Source organism: Pleurodeles waltl, chromosome 6 (genome assembly GCF_031143425.1).
Source record: "Pleurodeles waltl isolate 20211129_DDA chromosome 6, aPleWal1.hap1.20221129, whole genome shotgun sequence".
Classification (NCBI taxonomy): Eukaryota; Metazoa; Chordata; class Amphibia; order Caudata; family Salamandridae; genus Pleurodeles; species Pleurodeles waltl.
Genome location: NC_090445.1, coordinates 758,051,225 through 758,072,305, shown reverse-complemented (window position 1 = coordinate 758,072,305; position 21,081 = coordinate 758,051,225). Strand labels below are relative to the sequence as shown.

Genomic DNA, 21,081 nt, shown 5'->3' with positions numbered 1-21,081 from the left:
CGTTTTGCCACTTGACAAGCTTTCAGGAATAGACTGAATGTGATTTTCAGACACAAAACACCTGTAACAAAATGAACAACCACCCCAATTTAGATGTACAATTCTACATGTACAAACTCACACCTTCTTCTCCAATCGTCAATCTTCACAAGATCTCATAATTTTCTGAAATAACAGTGCTGTAATAGCACCATTCAAGCAGTCACCAATCTGACCACAACAAAAATATCTGCAAACAGGCCCAGCGGTGCATGAGAACTACTACAGTATTTCTGGCCTCTCATGAACTGTCACGATCCTAGAATGAAATTGCTTTTGCACATGAGATTTCTGTAAGCCTATCTTGCCCTAGAATCCCGCTTATCAGCTTGTGTACCATATGTGGCACTGAACTTGAGCAATTGTGATATTATTCCAGTCTGGGCCAACTCCAAATTCATACGCTTACATATCCTACTTCCTGCTGCTTTTGACTCAGTTTCATTTCAAATGATCATAAAATGGCTGTCATGGCACATCGCTGCCTTCTAACAGCACTTTCTACACAGTTGACACCCAGATCTACTTGGGAGGCCAAAGTCACTTAGCTCGCATCTCAAAATGTCTCCATAGGAAGAACTGGACTTAAGTTGAACAGAGCAAAGGCAAAGGCTCTTTTTCTAAATCAACAACACATGTCCCATCCTCTTATTCACTATCCCCTCATTCATTAGCCACGAATCATCACCTCTTGTGCCTTAACCAAGAAAATAGAAATGCACCTACCAGAAAGCATATCCATCAAAATAAGCAGAGTGATCATAATATACTTTTTAAATTTAAGCACAAGAAAATTACCCTCACCTACATTGGCCTACATGCAGTGAGGACAGAGGTAAACTCTAAACTTGATTGCGGTGATACAGCAATACCAGGTAAACAGACTGTTGAAAGTAATCATACTGTGTAACAATCATACTAAGTGGTTGTAGGAACAGAGAGAAAATGGCCGCTCCTTGCAGAATGGGGATGGCTACACGTAAAGCCCAAGAAAATATTTAAAAACCTCTAGCTTACACATAAGTGCGTAGCAGGCAAAGCACTGCTCCCTGTGAAATAAAATAACCCACTACTTCCTACATTAGCAGCCCCCCATCCTGCCTACTCAATTGACACACTGTTATCCAAACAGGTAAACAGAATATTAATATTGAATAATTTTTCACGCATAGCCACATTCCTCCAAACGCTCATCTCCTCCAGAAAAGCACAAAAAACACCCTTCCACCCGCCTCATGGCGCAAAATTCACAGAAGGCAATCTGGTGGTATTAATGTCTTGATTTCATTAGCAAGCTTGTGCAGCAAGCAGGCCAAATACTTTCAGAGAATGTGGAGCCTCACTACGAGCACAGTCCTCAAGAGGGCTCCTTGGAAATGGCAGGCATGATATCTCAAGCAAGCACAAGGTATCCATGATGTACCAGACATGCATGATCTTAACACAGACAAGTACGATGTAGCTACCAAGTATGATGCAATGCATGAGTACAAAGCATGCTGGATGTAACAAGCAACTGAGAAATAAAGCCGTCAATATTTCTTGAGTGAATGAAATGCTAATTTACATGTTACTTTAAGTTATATTATGTGAGTGTATGTTAAAATATGTGATACTGTGCTCTTCTATACGTTAAGTTAAAGAATACTTGTACAGTACTCAGTTACCTATAGTGTCACAGTAAAACCAGATAACTAGGGAGGTAGCAACCTACAGTATCGACCAGAGAGTTTAAGCTGATGTGAAAATGAAGAGAATTATGTCATGAAGTCAAGAGGAAGAGAGAGCCACAAGACTGGGACCAATTGTGAAAAAAGGCAAGGCACCCTATCCTGCTCTTAAGCACTGGTAGAAGTTTCAGCAAAATGTAAACGACGCACTAGATGGAGCGCAGACTAATAGTAAGGCAGAGATGCCCTCAGGAGAGCCACAGCAAAGACAATAGTGAATAACTCAGGGTATCTTGAAGTGTCCTGCAGCTTTAATAGGCAGCGTATGAACTTGTTTTACAATGGATAAAGCCATATTAAAATGGCAACAGCAACGGTCAGTCTAGCCGCAGGTTCTGAAGAACGTGCAGTTTATTGAAAATGTATCTTTTTTTAAAGCGGAGGTAAGAGGCATTGCGATGGGAACCAATGACTGCAGAAATGATTGTAGGCTAACCTTTAGGAGTAAGACAGGCAACAACTGTAGTAAGGTTCCGTCACTGTTGTTTAAAGAAGAGACTGCGTTATGTTACTACCTGGGAGGATATTTTAACTTCACGGACAAGCTCAACTCCCAGACCTCTAGCAGAACTGGAGGACTGGGAACAGCTGCCCAGATCAAGAGGGCACAAAGACTGTTTCTATAGTTCTGCTATCCCACCACCACCCTTTTCAGCACTAAACGTAGGCCATCGGCCTCCCATCCACTCCCTGATGTCCAAAGTGTACCGTCGTAGTTTAACGTGTATAAACAGGTAGCTGTTAGGCGTCACAGATGCTGACGTCTGTGTTATTGTACAACTTCCAAAGGTGGGCCTAACACATTAATGAGTCTCAACTGCAAGCGTGAACCGTCTTCCGGTACTTTAGAAATGTGACGTAGAGCTTCGATTGGCACTTTCCTATCCTTGTTTGGAATATTTTAAGTTTTGACTGTTAATAACAAATAGTATCATCAATAAAATCGTTTTTATTTTTTAGCATATCGTCTTCTTATTGGGCGGCGTTATTATGCTCATTTCTCACAGAGATAAGGCCACATTTCAGCTATCGTGTCATGACTGGCAAATAATACCAGTCATGTATTTACAAACAGATTCCCTCCTCGGCCCACCGTGTGTTCAATAAACTAATAAAATATTCAAAATTAAATCCCATCTATACACTAAGACGGCATTTTTTAAGAACAGTAACAATGTCCTAGAAACATTTCCAGCTAGCCTGTTGTAGCAGCGTTTATGAAAGAAAACGCATTTTTATTACCTGATGACCCAAGCTTCCCCATTCCAAGAACAAAAACAACTGAGGTAACTGCACACCCACAATTTGTGATACCATGGGGTGCAGTAGTTAACAGCTATATAGTTATAGTTATCTTCGGCGCGAGTTATAGTTACATTAAGCCGCAAGTGATAATTGCTTGAAAGAACTCTATAACTGCTGAATTTCTATGGTTTTGTATGAGTAAATTCAGAACCTAACTCTAATGCCCATGTAACCTTTGTTTTTTCATTGAATTTCTATGGTTATTTAACGTAAAGTAATTTTAATGACTATACGTTATTCCAACCCCCACTGCGCATGGCCTTTGGCTGTGTGCGGCGGCGGTTGGTCACTAGGTCTGGCCTTGCAGCCAAGCACTTATAACCATCCAACCCCGTGCCAGGCACGGCCTTTGGCTGTGCACAGCGCAGATTGGCCACAGGGCCTGTCTCTGTGAGTGGATGTGTGAGTGGGTGCATGAGCATCTGAGTGGGTCTGAAAGTGGGTGTGTGAGTCTATGAGTGGGTACATGAGTGTCTGAGTGGGTTGTGAGTGGGTGCATGAGCCTCTGAGTGCATGTATGAGTGAATTAATTAGTGTATAAATGAGTGTGTTTTTCTTTCAAATTTTTTCATAATTGTGAATTTTTTGCAAATAAATCGTGGAAAATCTTGAAAATTCACACATTTTCACAAATATCACAAGCCATGATGCAAAATAATACTAAACCTATAATTTGTCCCTAAACACACCTGTATCACACCCCTGGGTTCAGGGTACCTTCACCCTGACCCCTTATGCCACTTTCAATTTCAATTTTCACTTCTGGGGACCGTGTCCCTTAAAAAAAAAGGGTGGTCGCAACTTTCTAGTCAGGTTGTGGTCCGCCAATTGCAACGCTTCTTTTTGCACGCTGATTCGTGAAAATTCACCAATTAAGCAATTAAACATGGCCAGAGATATACAAATTTATTTGCCCTTAAATATCTCCTAAACTACTGAACAGATTTACACCAAATAGCAAAAAGCGACCCCTGGGCCCTGGGGACCACCAGCTCCTCAGGGCTACTTATTAACTATTGCTGGGGAGTCTTCACGGACCCCTCTGGGTCTTTGGGACCACCACCACCTCCCAGGGGCCACAATCAAATATAAAGAGGGGTCCACACAAAAACCCTGGCCCCTGGGACTACCATCTCCCCAAGGCCAGCCTGTGCTGATCAAAGGAGGGGCCTGCGCTGCCCCTCTACTGGAGCCATACCTGGCTCTGGGGACCACCACCCCCCAGGGCCGGCTCCTGCTATCTCCAGAGGTACCCACTCTCAGGAAGTAGCTGTTTGCTTTTGCTTGGTGGGAGTTGTGACAGCTTCCGCCAAACAAAAGCAAACATAACTCTGCTCCCAGCAAGCGGGAGAGTTAAAACTGCTCCTGCTTTCTGGAAGGGGAGTTTTCATCTCTTTCTCTGCCCGCTGTCATGCGGACAGAGAAAGAGATGAAGAGATTGCTCCTGCATGCAGGGAGCTGAAATTTCAGCAGCTCCCTGTATGTGGGAGCAATGCCAGCTACTGCAGGAGACAGGGAGCCAGTTAGGACTGCAGGAGCCTTGAGGGTCCCCCATGGTCCCCATCAAGGAGTAGTAGGTGCCCTGGGTGGGGCCCGGGCACCCATAAGGACATGGCCGGGTGCTGGGGGATGGGAACCCCGTATTCAAAATTGGCCTAGGGAGGGAAGCTTTATGGCCCCCCTCCCATTTTAAAAATAAAAAAATGGTCATGGGGATGTGGTGGTCCCCGGGGCTGAGGGGTGGTCCGTGAAGCCCCCTAAGTATTTTAAGTTTAATACCTCATGGAGGGGGTGGTCTCCAGGGCAGGGAGGGGTCTGGGTGGCTCCCCAACAATTTATTTAAAATAGCCCTGGGGAGGTGGTGATCCCCGGGACCCAGAGGGGCTATGCAGCCCCCCCCTTAAACTTATTAAATGTAGCCCCAGGGAGGTGGTGTTCCCCAGGTCCTGAGGAGTCCACATACCCCCTAAAAAACTTTATATTGTAGCCCCGGGGTGGTGGTGGCCCCTGCGTCCCCTCATATATTTATTTAATGTTGTTCTGGGGAGGTGGTGGTCCCTGGGGCTCAGGGGGGATCCAAGCAACTCCCCCATGCATTAAATGCGGCCCGTGAAAAATGATCTTATGTAGCCACAGGGAGGTGGTGGTCCACGTGGCCCCCCTATTTTTAATGTTTTGCCCCGAGAAAGGCTATGCATGGCATGGGGTTGAGTTATTATAGGGAGCTGGCCACAGTCCCCGTGGGTATACCGTGCCACAAATGGCTGCAGGCCATGCGTGGCGCGGGGTTGGGTGATTATAGGGGGTTGGCCAAAAGGCCTGGCCACAAGGCCCTGCATCCTACCCCCGCCGCGCACATTAAAGGCCGTGCGTGGCACTAGGTTGGGTGGTTATAGGGGACTGGCCTAGGGGCCTGGCCACAAGGCCCTGCATCCAACCCCTGCCACGTACAGTGAAGGTCATGCATGGCACGAGGTTGGGTGGTTATAGAGGGGTAGGCTGCAGTGGCTGGCCTGCAGCCGACACCTGCAAAGAAATGGTGAAGGCAGTGCGGGGTTGAGTGGTTATGGTAGGGGAATGCACTAGTTATAGTTAACTTAAGGCAAGAGTTATAGTTGCTTGAAATAACTCTAATTGTAACACTGAATTTCTATGGTTTTGTAAGTTTAAAATGTGAGCCTAACTATAACATCCCTGTTCTTCGAAGAAAAACAACTTGTAACACTCCGAGCCCAACACTAGATGGCGGGATGTGCACAGCATGTGTATCTGCAGCTACACATGCCATCGAACATATATGTATATATATGTATATATACAGTATGAGTGACATGTTTAAAATAGCTGTGGTAATATGGTAATATAATTATTTTTATGGTTGTGCAAATAAGAAGGGATTTGTTCCCTTGAGGGGAGAACCATATCAGGAAAAAGAGAGGGCATATCACTTAGTCAGTGGTGCAAAACTGTAAGAAGAGCAATGATGTCTAGTTTATTAAGTAAAGTCCGCTCCTGCCTTGAACAAAGCAACCTTTACAATGAACCAAATAACTCTGTGCCCATGACTATGCTCCAAAATGGACAGCAATTAACATTGTATACATTTTCCTTAGCAGTTGAACATTATCAACATGTTTTATAGCCACTTGCAATTTTTATGACCAACTACTAAATATTGTCTCAATATTATGAGTAACAGTACTCTGCATGTGTGCATAAATGTGTCTTATTTCATTACTGCAGGGTTTCATCCATGGTTCCGACAGAGGTCAAGTCTTGCACAAAACGTCTTATAAAAAACGGATTCTGCGTTAAGTGACAGAGTATTTCATGGAATTTTAGGACAATTTGTTTGGTTTGCACACAACTGAACCAGAGTCTATATGTTTTCTTCCATCCCATCCATCACTTAGGTTGTATATTCTGCTGAGAAATTGAAGCAATTCACTTACACATAACCAAATATAGCCTGACCAGAGCTATCTAGCCAGCCTACAGTTGTGTCGTCCAGTATCTTGAATTTACATTGTTTGTGATATTATTACTGTGAAGATGAACTTGTAAACTTTGTTTGAGATCAATATTAAAATTCAGTAGTAAAAAAATAAGACTGGTATCACCCATCCACCACAGTTAACTAAGAGTAATGGGAGTTTAACATTTGTGCCTGCAGATGAAGAACAATATTTTGGAACAAAAAGTGGAGTAGAGAAAAGATAGAAACCAAACAAGTGTTATCATCATAACTACATTACATCTGCTGATGAATATTAAGTCAAGACCTTTCCATTTTTAGGTAATTCTTCTTCATTTAATTTGAATATATCCTGAATTGAAGAACAAAGTTTGATCCCCTGACACACTTAGCTATATATACAGTTCTCCTGTTGACTGTCTGTGGAGCTCAATTTCATGATGGCTGGCTTTACCATGTTTAACTTGCAGCCAGAGCTATGCCAGAATTTCTTGGCTAAGGACTCAGCAGCAATAACAGCATTTGCAATATGAGAGATGACTACCATTACATCATTTGCATAGAGCAAAACCTTTACCTCTGTAACACTAGTAGAAGGGCAGCAATAGATTGATTTTGAGGCATGTTGCTGATGTATGGCTCCATAAAAAAATAAAAAATAAAGGTGCTACGTGGACACCATTGTCTTGTGCTTGACAGTAAAGGCTCAGAAGGGTTTGGAAAATGGCCACATTTACTAAAACCCTAACAACATGTGATTGGTACAGTGCATGTGGATAATGCAGAATTGTAAAGTGACACCTTTATCCAACATCAGTACCTACAGGAAATCCATCTGACTCAATCAACATGTTTTTCTGCATCCAAAAGAACCCCCCTGAGTTCAGTCTGGATCAGCTCAATCTGGCAGGAAAGTAAAAGTGATCAGATGCTCTTTGTTCTTGGATCCTGGAATAAAGCCACATGCAAACTGAGACTCAATATATATAAGAAATAAATGTTGTTAGATGACTCATTATGGTTTTGTGTAAATCTTCATACAACATTAAAAAAGGGTGATTGTCCAATATGATTCTAATTCCAGATAACATTTATCAGTTTCAGTAAGAAAGTGCATGTGGCTTTATTGCAGGATGCAGTGTTCACACGTTTTGGTGTTTTAGACGATAGGACCCACCACAGTACGACTGCAAGGTATGATAATCAACACTTGAAGATTTATAGAATTCTCTCGAATTTCATCCAGACTGAAGAATTTGCATTCTGGAGTATATGTAATGGTTATGACAACCTCTATAGAGTATTATGATGAGGATGATACAATGCAGTGATGTAAAACAAAAATACATAATTATAGGAACGCATGTCTTTAGCATAATTCATTCTGCTCTTAATTAATTGCAACTGATGTGATTTCACTTTTTTCTTTCCATTGTTAATAGTGGAGAGGAAGGCTTACATAATGGATGTTGAGAGCACTCAAGCATCATACGTCAATTTGACAACAAATCATGCAAGCCATGCAGAGCTGTGGTCAACATTACATGAGTTATCATTGCATGAGTAAGATAACAGGAAATTAACAGACCATAGCAAATCTTTCTTTATGATGATGACTTTAAAATATGCATACATTTGTGAAATGTAAATAGTTTGGAAGATTTCATATTGACCTAGAACAATTGCAGATTGCATGCACATATCCCACATTGTTGCATGGGTTCAGTATATGAGTACCATAACAGAGACCCAAAATAACTTGGCAGATTCTTGAAGAACATGAAAAAACTTGCAATAGAAATATTCCATACAGCTTTCATACAACCCCTCCCCCCCCAACGGCACACATAGCCCAAATTACAGTAGGGCTATGGGTTGTGCATGTTGCTGCCTTTCTAACCTTAAAAGTATCTGAACTGTACAGTAAGACTTACATTACTCAGCTGCTGTGCATTGATTTTGGCTTGTATCATCTCTGGAGTAGTAGTCAATGAGCTGTACTTCACTTTGTCTATGCTCTGACGGTAGTTGACCTAGAATAGGTACAATAAGAAGGTGTTTTCAGAAAACCTAACACAAAGATTCTTTTCTTCATTCTGGTCAACTTTAGTATAATAACCACATGAAACATAACGTAGCTCAGCATAACATAAAGCATTTAGGACATCCTTGAGAATGTTATTTTTATTTTAATACAACCCATAAAAGTGGCAATTGGCGGCAGTTCTAATGGGGGTCTTGGCAGATGGTAAAGACGTGGCCACTTTCCTGTGTCTGGTCTTTCCTATCAATGGAATCTAATTGAAGTAAGTCACTACATCGACTTACTTCAATTCAATTCCAATGACCGATCATTGCTACAACCTTACCTTTATTGTGGTACTCACCAATATCTCAACCTGGCATCACTTTGACTGGGCAGATTTACTATTGTAACTACTGTCCAGGCACTATGGGGCCCTAAGCCAAACTGAATTAATAACAGCTCAGAGTTATTATCATGATTGATACTATGTTCAAGTCAAAAGAGTGGCATTCTAGATAATGGGGTCCACTAATTTAAATAATTCATAAAGCATTAGCTCTCTACTGATTCTTTCCTATTATTTGGCCTATACTAGTGACATAAAATGTGAGAGGATTTATAGTTGTGGTATGACAGCTTCTGATATCCAGTAAATCTCTTAAATTCATTTTCAAAATGACTTCTTAGTCATGTCATTCTTACAAAGTCACTCTGGTATGAGTGATATAAGATACTACCCATCTTATTTGCTACAGGTGACTAGAACTAACCCTAGTACCCAGACCAGAAGCTCAAATACACTTTGACATGGCAGGTACATACAAGCACAAGCTAAGTTTCTCAGTGTCAAATAAAATGTTACAACAAATCTCATTCTTACATCTTTTAATGGCACCAGTTTTCTTGTTGTCTGATATGAAGGTGTAAGTGTAGCTGGATAGTTGTAGTCAACATCATCACTACTGGTGTCTGATTTGTAGGCAATCTGGAAGTGAAATACAATGAAGAACAGCTTCAACATATCATTGAACAATCAATAATCTATCAGCATGTGGTAGGATAAAAGGAGGTGCTGACTTGCAACACCAGTTGACTAACATGCATATCCCGAATGTGTCCAAACACTTTGATTATTTACACCAGTCATCACTTACCTTATTCATGACAGTTTTGCACTGGCGAGAATCTGATGTGACTTGCAACATTTCTGAGATATTTAATGCATCTTTAAGATGGCTCTTAAGGTTGAAATAACATCCACTGGGGTAAAACTTAGACTCTTCTGGTATCTTCATTTTTTTTCTCTAGAACAAATCAGTTTCAATTGTTGTTTCTATCTCTAAGACATTGTTAGCCTCTTTGGTGGGGCTACTAATTCACCTCTACTTAGGCTGGGGCTCCAAGTAGTCTTCTCTCACAGTCAAAGTCATTGTCTTTTAGAGATTATACAGAGATGACAAATGTGTTACAGCAGAGGAACAGAAGGCAGAGGAATTGTTTGGTCTAGCATACTTATTTTATAATCTTATAATGTCAGAAGCCAGTGCCAAAGCAGTCACCGTTATCATCATGGCGAAATGAGACATGTAGTTGGAGTTTGTAGACATTGTCACGGAGAACTTAAGGTTCTGAAATCAGTGTTGCATGCTTTCCTTAGATGCCATGTCTCCCTCTCCAGAAGGAACATCAGGCAGATTCTCAAACCTTTAAAGTATACACCCCTCTAAGATTAAGGCCCGTATTGATACTTTTTAACGCTAAACTGCGCTAACGCAGTTTAGCGTAAAAAAAATTTGCGCCGGCTAACGTCATTCTGAAGCGCCATGCGGGCGCCGTATTTATTGAATGGCGTTAGCCGGCGCAAGCAGACCGGCGCTGTCTGGTGTGCGTGGAAAAAAACCACGTACACCAGGCAGCGCCGGCGTTGGGAAAAGTGGCGCTAGGGCGTCTTAAAAATGGTGCAAGTCAGGTTGACACAAAAAATCGCCTCCACCCGATTTGCGCCATTTTTAACGACGCCCAGACGCCATTTACATGACTCCTGTCTTAGTAAAGACAGGAGTCATGCCCCCTTGCCCAATGGCCATGCCCAGGGGACTTATGTCCCCTGGGCATGGTCATTGGGCATAGTGGCATGTAGGGGGGCACAAATAAGGCCCCCCTATGCCACCCAAAAAAAAAAAAAAGAAATTTATACTTACCTGAACTTACCTGAATGTCCTTGGGATGGGTCCCTCCATCCTTGGGTGTCCTCCTGGGGTGGGCAAGGGTGGCAGGGGGGGGTCCCTGGGGGCAGGGGAGGGCACCTGTGGGCTCATTTTGAGCCCACAGGCCCCTTAACGCCTACCCTGACCCAGGCGTTAAAAAGTGGCGCAAATGCGGGGTTTTTTGACCCGACCACTCCCGGGCGTGATTTTTGCCCGGGAGTATAAATACGACGCATTTGCGTCGCCGTCATTTTTTTAGACGGGAACGCCTTCCTTGCATCTCATTAACGCAAGGAAGGCGTTCACGCAAAAAAATGACGCTATTTGCCCATACTTTGGCGCTAGACGCGTCTAACGCCAAAGTATAAATATGGCGTTAGTTTTGCGCCAAATTTGCGTCGAAAAAAACGACGCTAATTCGGCGCAAACAGAGTATAAATATGCCCCTAAGTGTTAACTTTAAGAAGGTAATCTGAATGTGCCTTCAGATAATGAAAAGACAGAATGCAAGAAATGTCATTTATGTTAGACTGAAAGACTATTCCTACCTCTCTCTTCTGAACCATGAAATCCATTTCAGGAAAGACAACTATCAAATCCTTCACCACATCCTTCTTCCTAATTGTTATTTTTTAAACCTGGCAAAACTCACTGAGGAGCCAAGTCAGGGACATTTTTGTACATCTGTTAACCATATCAAACCCATCCCTCATATACAGCATCTTTTGATTACACTTGTCTTGTCTCCTTGTCAGTAAAGAGTTTTGATCCTGAGTAAAAATAAAATAATCACAAAAGTGTTAGGAAAAACACCTGAAATGCCTAAACAAGTCACTAATAGGTAAAAGAAAGGAATAACTATGACTAAGACCTGACTGTGTGAGGTATGGTTTAAGAAAAGTACCTTTGTTACGAAATGGAAGATGTATACAGAGAGCAGCTGGTTGGTGTATCAAACCCCAGCGGCATTTGATCTGAATCCATTGATGATGCAATGTAGATATAGGGGCTTGGTACTAACCTTGCCTTGTAAACTGGTGTAAATGAACATATGCTTGCTCAGATGATCTGGTGTTGCTACTATATGTCAGGAACTGTCAGCAAGAAAGTAGAAGGTAGGAAGCACAGTTGTGACCCCCTACAAGGAGAACTGAGTGTAAGAGAATTTGAGGATTTATCCAGTGAAGTGGGAAGTGGCATCGCACAAAGAGTACAGCTCTGTCAGTGCTGCTTACAGTACAGATGCACAGTTTATGTTGCAGAGGACTCCGGCAAACCACCAGAGAGAAGTGATGCTCTCAGCTCCCTCATCTCTTAATGTGGCAGTGGCCCTAGGAATTGTGTTATTTGACACCAAGTTATGTTGCAGTAGAGATACCTTAATTAAGGTACACATTCATGAAGTTTGCAGAGCCTACAATGTCTGTGGCTTTTCTATATCTATGTTATAAATAAGCAGGTTTAGGAGACTTATACTACTCACCATACCATGTGGTAATACCAAACCTATCGTGTTAGGTATTAGAACACTAATTTCTTTGAGTCTGGCTTGACAGTGCAGCTGCCACCAGACCTGAGGTGATAAAAAAGAGTTTTGAGGAAAGCTACAGACAGGAAATGTGGTTTCACACATTTGGTGATTCACCTGAATACAGCTTTGGATTTGGTCAAAGCTGTATGCTTACCTTCCAAGCAGCTGTACACATTGGCATATCAGGCTGTGTTAGTCAGGGCTCTTTATAAAGTCAGGATATTGTGTTACAACAGAGCCCGACATTTAGATCATCGACATGCCACTGTGATGCTATATGTCTCCTATAATTACAATAACTAACATTATCCTCAATAATTACATTGTCTGTTCATTTCGGACAGCAGCACAGATGTAAGGAGGACAGTCAAGAGGTATGTGTTGCAGTAACGCAGGCCAAGTCCATCCTCCTATTCCCTTTCCATCTTCAACATCAAAGTTAGCTAATATGACAGTCCTTCAGAGAATGGTGTTCATTCTTTCTAATTCTAAGTTGAAAACTTTCGATGGGATAAATAGCAGTGCACGCACAGACATAATTTTAGGTTTTTCAACTTCCATTTGCTTATCCCCATCAGTATTTCCTTTGTTAACCTTTATATCAGGAGACATTACATCAAGGTCAGTTCATCTGGAGTATTGTTACATCACAATTTTATTTACATCTAAGGTACCTTTAATTCACAGGTAAGTTTGTAATTATAATTTCTAGCTTTATATATTTAAGTTCTGAAAAGTTAACATACATATTTGTTTGAGTTTATTTAAAAATACTATACTATTATACTTAATTTACTTCAAATGTCATTTTTTATATCAAAAGTCATTAATACATTTACTTCGTCAATATACTATAATTGTAAATTACCCTTACCTGAACCCTAAATCTTCTTATTGCCCTTTAACCTTACCCCTCCATAAGCCCTACAAACTACTTATTACTCCTTTATTCTAGCATTCTTGAACACTAACCCCCCCTTAGATCTACCCTTCCATGAACCCTAAAAACGTTTTACTACCTCTTAACATCACCCTTCTGTGAACCATAAAACCCCCTTACTAACTCCTTATTGCAACCCATAGCTGAAGCATAAAATACCCTTACATCCACTCTTTCCTGACTCCAAAAATATTATTAGCCTTTAATACAATCCACCCCAAGGCCTAAAACACAATTTACTACTCCTACATCCCTGAACCCTAGAAAACTCCAACTACCCCCTGAAACTGAAAACCATTACTAACCATTAATGCTACCCAAACGTGAATCCTAAAAGACCCTTACCGCCCCTTAATGCTAGCCTTCCCTGAATCCTAACATCTAAAACCCCTTAATGCTACTCTTCCCTGACCCCCAATAACCCCTTACTACCATACAACGCTACTTGAACCCTAGAACCCTAGAACCCCCTTACAACCCATAAACGCTATCCAATCCTGAATCCTAAAACCCTTGCCAATATATATGCCACCCTTCCCTGAGCCCTAAAAATCTCTTACTACTCTTTAGCAGTACACTTCCCTGAACCCGAAACACTCCTTACTACCTCATAATCCTACCCTTCCATGAACCCTAAAAACTCCTTATGACCCCCTAATGCTCACTCAAGGACTCTGCTGTTGGAGCCTAGGGGGGAAATACTGGGGAAAAACAGGAATCAAATTATTGATTCTCCCAATAATTCCTCATTTCTGAGGGGTCTCTCAGGATCCAACTTGTGGTCCCTGTTATTTCTATCGCCATCTCCTTCCCAGCATTTATCTATGCCACTGGAAACAGCTACCGGAAATGGCAAATCAGGGGCAGGATTACTAGGCAATTACAAGAACATTGTTATAAGGTCCATATGGTGTTGAGCAAGATGAAAAAGGTTACCTCTTTAAGGAGTTAGAAGAACATTTTTAGAGCATCAGTGGAAGCACTTTCAGGACACTGATGTAACACATTCTACTGCGTATGTATAGTAGAGCTGTACTGCATTGCCATTTGAGGGAAATGAGCACCGCCATACCAATGGAGTCATTCACAGAATATTGGCTTTGTTGCTTTTATACTATGATGTGGTAATAGTGTTACCACTACCATAAATTATGATATTACAGCAAACTCTAGACGTAAATGAGCAAGTATTGTTTATGTTTGTTTTTCTGCAACTTTTGGTGTAAAATTAGCACAAGCTTTTTGCTTGTGCCCTGTTACTACTAGCCACAGAATGTAGTACAAAATAGAGTTAAATGCACTAAAAAGTACATTCACCTATTTTTTTACAGCTTCCCACATACTCTTAATGATCCACAAAGTAATATGTTTGTGAATGATAAAATACATTAAATATTAGGACATGAATATTTTAATATTTTCATCACAGTGGCCTATCCGTGTAAGATAAACTTACTTTTTAGGTTGGGCCTGAGAGGGCAGTTCTCGACAATCTTTTTTACTTCAACTAGAGGATTATTACCCCCTTGCCTCATGCTATCGGATTGAGATATACCATTCTGCCTTTCAGGAAATGCTTTGATTAGAATGCATGACGGGCTACTCTAAATCTAAACAAAAATCTATAAACTGTTTGTCCCATTTAGTTATTTTTCTTTCTATGTGCATTCTACTCATAAAGCAATATGTTTTGCTATTTCCCCCATCATTGGCTAAGTCAGTAGGGCAGGCTTTATTGTTAGAAGAAACATTTGTAAATACAATGCATCAAGACAACATTTGTGAATGCCTGTATTTACATTACATCCAAATCTACTGGCTTTGCTGGTGCTTGTTTTTTTTAATACTTCCTGGTCATGGACCACGAATAGGCAAGGCCCAACACCATATCCTTGGTGAGAAGCATTGATATAACATACTGCTGGGCTGATTGTCTGCTTGCTCTGTTGGTATTGTGCTAATCTTTATGGTTCAGTGTTTACAGAGGCAAAGATAACTGCAGCCAGAGCCTTCAACGTACTATTGGTTTGAATACAACTTAAGATCTTATTTTACTAGCAGCTGCAAGATAACATGATGCAAAAAATGTTGTGACTTTGGTTTATGACATCTCCTTGAAATTTCTGAAGCAAGTGAAAAGCATAAGAGTCTCAACACCATTATCGGCATCCAACATCCCATCATCTCGCACACATGTTTGTGTGGGGGGGGGCGCGGTAGTAGTCTGATGACAGATTAGATGAAAAGTATATGCCACTCAGTGACCCTCCCAGCATAATGGAATTTGTGAAAAATCACATAAAGTTTAAGATTGATTCATGTTTGCCAAAACATCCCTCAACTCACAGAGATAAGTAATTTCTCCTGTAGTATCAATGGCGTCAACATCTGAAGGCTGGGTGATGTTAAACCTAATACCTAAACAACACCCAGACTTTCTATGTGCGCACTATAATTGAACACACCGATTTTATCACATAGGTCCCATTCCAGGCAGTTTCTGTGTAAATCATCATTTTAAAATATGTGGTATTTCTGCAAATTGTATTACTAAGGTGGGCTTTCCAAAGAAGACAGTTCATCAGATTAAATCCTGGTGGAATATATCTGTGGAAAAGGGTTCAGAATTTGGGAATTGCCTGTGGAAATTGGTGCAGAGACACCAATTTCTGTAGTAATTCATCATACAATAGTGGAAGAGTCATAATAATGCAGTAATACTTCATCCTGCAACTACTAATCCTCACAACTTTGATAGTTCTGGTTGTATAATTAGAGATTTCGCAATTCTAAAAAGTTATTTACCTTGGGCAATGCTTTCTCTCATGGATACTCTATCTAACTGCAAATTCCTCACCTTTTAAACTCCCAGAAATGTTTTGCAATTTAGCAATTGCTACCAGGTGCAATCAGACTCCATGGTGTGTTCGCCCCGGCTTCGGAAGTGATGATGTGGAGCCTTATTTAGGTGCCACCCCTTCGTGTTGACATCACTTTTCAATAAAGCATTCCACATCTATGGGTCCATATTGTAAAATACATCTTAAAAGCATGACAGTGTGCAGAATCTCACATGTAACCTTATTGACACCTTGGGGCCCACTCCACTGAGCAGGGAAGGCAGTAAGGTTTCGATTGAGTATCCACCAGAATGGGTATGTGACTTACCTCATAAGCATCTATTTGTAGCTTGTAGTGCTGTGAATGCATATGCTCTGCCATCTAGTGTTGGGCTCAGACATTTCAAGTTGTTTTTCTTCAAAGAAGTCTTTCGATTCACAAGGTATATTCACTCCTTTTATAGTCTGTATTGTGCATGGTCATCAGCTCATTTGTTAAATTGTTTTCTAGCTCAGTGGTTTAAGGAAACTTAAGGGCCCCCCACCCCTGCACAGTACATGGAGGGGCCCCCTTCTGGACTCACTCAGGAACTTTCAGACCAGAGTACTGTCTTGAAGGGTCCCCCTGGAGCCTGCTCCCCCCGTATCGCTGGGGCTGCAGGGGCCTTTGTTACGCCACTGCTTTGGCTCATCTTCAGAGCTTATGATAGGGGCATGAAATCAGATAGTAACGATGAGCATGCAAAGTATAGTTTGAAATTGTTGAGTATAATAGTGCATATGTCAGCTATTAGCTACCGGGGAGGAGGGTGGGTGCAAATGAATCTATGCAAGGGAGTAGCCAGAAAATTAAAATACCCCCCATTTTGAACCAAAGCTCTTATGGCACCAAGCAAGCCATTGCGACCTTCCCTGGAGGAGGTTGCTTCCCTCCAAAAATCTATCCATTCATCCTTTCATCCTTCAATACGTCTGCTGATATCCACCGTTTTACCTGTACATTCTGTCATCTGTTTAGCTTTCATTCAACATTTAATCTGTCATCATTACATCGATTCGACTACCTATCCATATCCAAACCTATCCATCCATCTATCAAACATATCCATCCATCCATCCTTTCACTTTAAATCCTTTCACTCATCCATCCATTTATCTATCCTTTCAATCATCCATCCTTTCACTCATCCATCCACCTTTTCACTCATCCATCTATCCACACTTTCACCCCATCCATCAATCCATCTATGCTCATTTTCACTCATCCATCCACCCTTTCACTCAGCCATCCATCCACCCTTTGACCATTCCATCCACACATCCAACCTTTCACTCAGTCATCCACCCACCCACCCTTTTACTCATCCATCCATCCAATCACCTTTTCACACATCCATCCGTCCATCCTTTCATCCAGACACCCATCTACCCTCCCTTTCGCTCATCCATCCTTACAAACATCCTTTTACTCATCCATTCACCGTTTTAGTCTGTTCATTCATCTAGCCTTTTACTCTGTCCACCTACTCATAAAGCCATCCCTTTTCCCTTTCACTCATCCATCCTTTCATTCACTCATCCATTCATCCCTTCTTTCTCTCATCCTCCATCCATCACCCTTTCACTCATCCATCCATCGGTCCATTCATCGACCCATAGATCGCTCCATCCATCCATCCATATTTCCTTTCACTCACACATCTTTAAATCCATCTTTTCACTCATTAATCCATGCATCGATCCATCCACTCTTTCACTTACCCATCCACAATTTCACTCACACATCCCTCTATCCATCCATCTACCCTTTCACTCACCCATCCATCCTTTTACTCACTCATCAATCCAACCACCCTTTCATGTATCCATCCAATCACCCTTTCACTCATCCATCTGTCCATCTTTTCATTCCATCTACCCTTTCTTTCATTTCACCAATCCTTCCTTCCATCATCCATCCATCCACCTACCCATCCATCCTTTCACTCCACCCATACATCCACCCTTTCACCCATCCATTCATCTAGCCTTTCACTCACTCACTCATTCATTAATTCATCCATCCATCCATGCATCCATTCATCCATTCATCCATTCAATCATTGATCATCCATTTACCCTTTCGCTCATCCATCCATCCGTTCACTCACTAATCCATACATCCATCCTTTCTCTCATCCTCCATCTATCCATCCTTTCACTCTTCCATCTATCCATTTATCCTTTCACTCATCCATCCATCCACCCTTCTTCCCTTTCACTCCTCCATCCTTACATCCATACTTTCATTAATTCATCTATGCATCTATCAATGCTACACTTTCACTCACCTATCTGTTCAACATTTCACTCACATACCCTTCTATCGATCCATCTATCTACCCTTTCACTCAAGTATTCATTCACCCTTTCATCCAGCCATCCATCTACACTCAATTTCACTCATCCATCCATTCTTCCACTCATCCACCCTTACATCTATTCTTTAACTCATCTATCCACTGCTCCATGCAGCCTTTCACTCATCCATTCAACCACCCTTTCACCCCATCCATCCACCCAGCCTTTCACTTCATCCGTCCATCCATCCACGCATCCATCCATCCATTTACCTTTTCATCATAATCCATTCATCACTCACTCATCCACCCATCCTCTCATCATCTATTCACTCTTTCAATCATCCATCCATCCAAAGATCTTCTCATCATTCATCCACCCTTTCACTCATCAATCCATCCATCTATTGATCCATGCTTTCTCCCTTTCACTCATCCATCCTTATATCCATCCTTTCACTCATTCATCCATGCATCTATCCATCCATCCTTTCTCTTACCCATCCATCCACCATTCCAAATCCATCCACTCACTCACCCTCCAACCCTTTCACTTTTAATTATGAGCCTTTGACTGCCGAGTTGCAGACAGAAGAGAACCATAAAAAACCAACCAACGCTGCAGCTGCTAAAGCGGGGAGGTGATGACGCCTCTGAATCTATGGCACTACAGGCTACAAATAGATGCTTACAGGGCAATTACCATATCTCATTTGTAGCATGTGTTGACTGTATATACATATGCTTAGCATTAAATGTAAAGCAGTGCTCTCCAGATGTGGTGCATAGCTGAAGTAGATGCCTGAAAAAGTGTTCATAATACTGCTTGACCCAATTTAGCCTGTTGGTTCGCTAAGACATCAACACAATAATGTTTTGTGAACGTATGTGGGTTATTCCATGTGCCTGATTTACAGATATCCACTGGGGGAACGTTTCCAAGGAAAGCCATGAAGGCTTCTTTTTTTGTAGGTGAAATGAGCTCTCGGAGCTGCAGGTAGCACATCTTTGGCCCTGTGGAAGCAAGTTTGTATACATCTTATTATCCACCTTGCAATTCTTGCATTAGAGAAGAGCCTTTCTGAGGGTTTGAAAAGGCCGCAAAAAGTTGTTGAGTTTTAAGAAAAGGTTTCTTTCTGTCAATGTAATTCATCACTGCTCTTTTAACCTTTAGTGTGTGTAGAGCTCTTTCTGCTACCGTGTAGGAGAAGCAACACTGTCGATTTGTGAATTGGCTAATTTTCTAGCAATGTGCATCACAAGAGGATCAGGGGGATGTGCCCTTGATGTTGATTGCGTCAGTTGGTGAGGGTTTGTATTTTTTGTCAACCCTAGAGGCTAAGACCCTTCAATTGATTGGTTGCTAAAAACTATCTGTGGTGGATTTAAGCATACCTTTTACCACAGGTAAAAATTGGATAATGTGTTGTGTTTGGACAGTGTCTCTGCAAGGAAGTCGTCCTCATCCCCCACTGTATGCATGTCAACTTCCCAGAGACCTGCAAGGTACCTAGTAGTAGGTGGTGGTATTGTCTGGTGGGGAAGGTCTGAAGGACTATAGCACTGGATCTGTATCCCCCTGGAGATCTATGTTATAGTCAACCTGTGGTTGATCAATATTATTTGGCTCACCCTGTGGGTCTGGAAAGTGTGGAACACAGTAGGGGTCAGTATGTTCCCTAGCACAATGCTCCGTTAGAGAAGATGTTTTCCTGTGGGTGGGCATGAGGGGAGCATTGTGGTGAAGTTGGCAGAGGTGGAGGTATAGCTGGTATTGGCAGTAGAGAGCGAGTAGGTGGGGAAGGAGCAGGGATAGGTAGTGGTAAAGTAGTGGGAGAGGAGATGAAGGTTCAGATGAAGATTGGATGGGACTGGTGCCTTTGTCCTTCTGTTTTTCCGTGAGGGCTTTGGTGGCTGAGACTCAATGATTTCTCCCTTGAAAGTCTTCCTATGTTTTGGTAGTGCCTCTGTAAATGGGAGAGGTGGTTTGGTTACTACCCTTCCTGTATCTGGATCTATGGAGAATATTCTGCCTAGCGTTGAGCTTCTCCTGTAATTTTGTTAAAGTAGGATGAACAGGCAGTTCTTGTGATTCTGGTGCTCTCGGCACTGAGAGTATTGTAGGAAGTTGGCTCTGTATGCACTATTTCAAAGTAAGGAATAGTATTCACAGAGTCCAAGGGTTCCCCTTAGAGGTAAGATAGTGGCAAAAAGAGATAATTCGAATGCTCTATTTTGTGGTAGCGTGGTCGAGCAGTAGGCTTATCAGAGGGTAGTGTGAAGCATTTGTTGTACACACACAGGCAATAAATGAGGAACACACACTCAGAGACAATTCCAGGCCAATAGTTTTTTGTATAGAAAAATATATTTTCTTAGTTTATTTTAAAAACCACAGGTTCAAGATTTACAAACAATACTTTAAATGAAAGGTACTTCACTTAGGAACTTTAGGAACTTTGAATTAGCAAAATAGCATATACAGTTTTCACACAAATGACATATAGCTATTTTAAAACTAGACACAGTGCAATTTTCAACAGTTCCTTGGGGAGGTAAGTGTTTGTTAGTTTTTGCAGGTAAGTAAACCACCTACAAGGTTCAAAATTGGGTCCAAGGTAGCCCACCGTTGGGGGTTCAGGGCAACCC

General features: G+C 41.7%; 1 protein-coding gene across 2 annotated transcripts in view; it reads right to left on the bottom strand.

Moving 5' to 3' along the window:
- NRAP (nebulin related anchoring protein) overlaps window positions 1-21,081 on the bottom strand; it is a 337,786-nt gene that overhangs the window by 177,793 nt on the left and 138,912 nt on the right. For both annotated transcript variants that reach the window (XM_069239330.1, XM_069239331.1), the window contains 2 exons: window positions 9,456-9,560; window positions 8,484-8,582 (listed from right to left, as the gene is read on the bottom strand). In XM_069239330.1, the coding sequence (XP_069095431.1) occupies window positions 8,484-8,582; window positions 9,456-9,560 (204 nt within the window). The remainder of the gene's footprint in view (window positions 1-8,483; window positions 8,583-9,455; window positions 9,561-21,081) is intronic.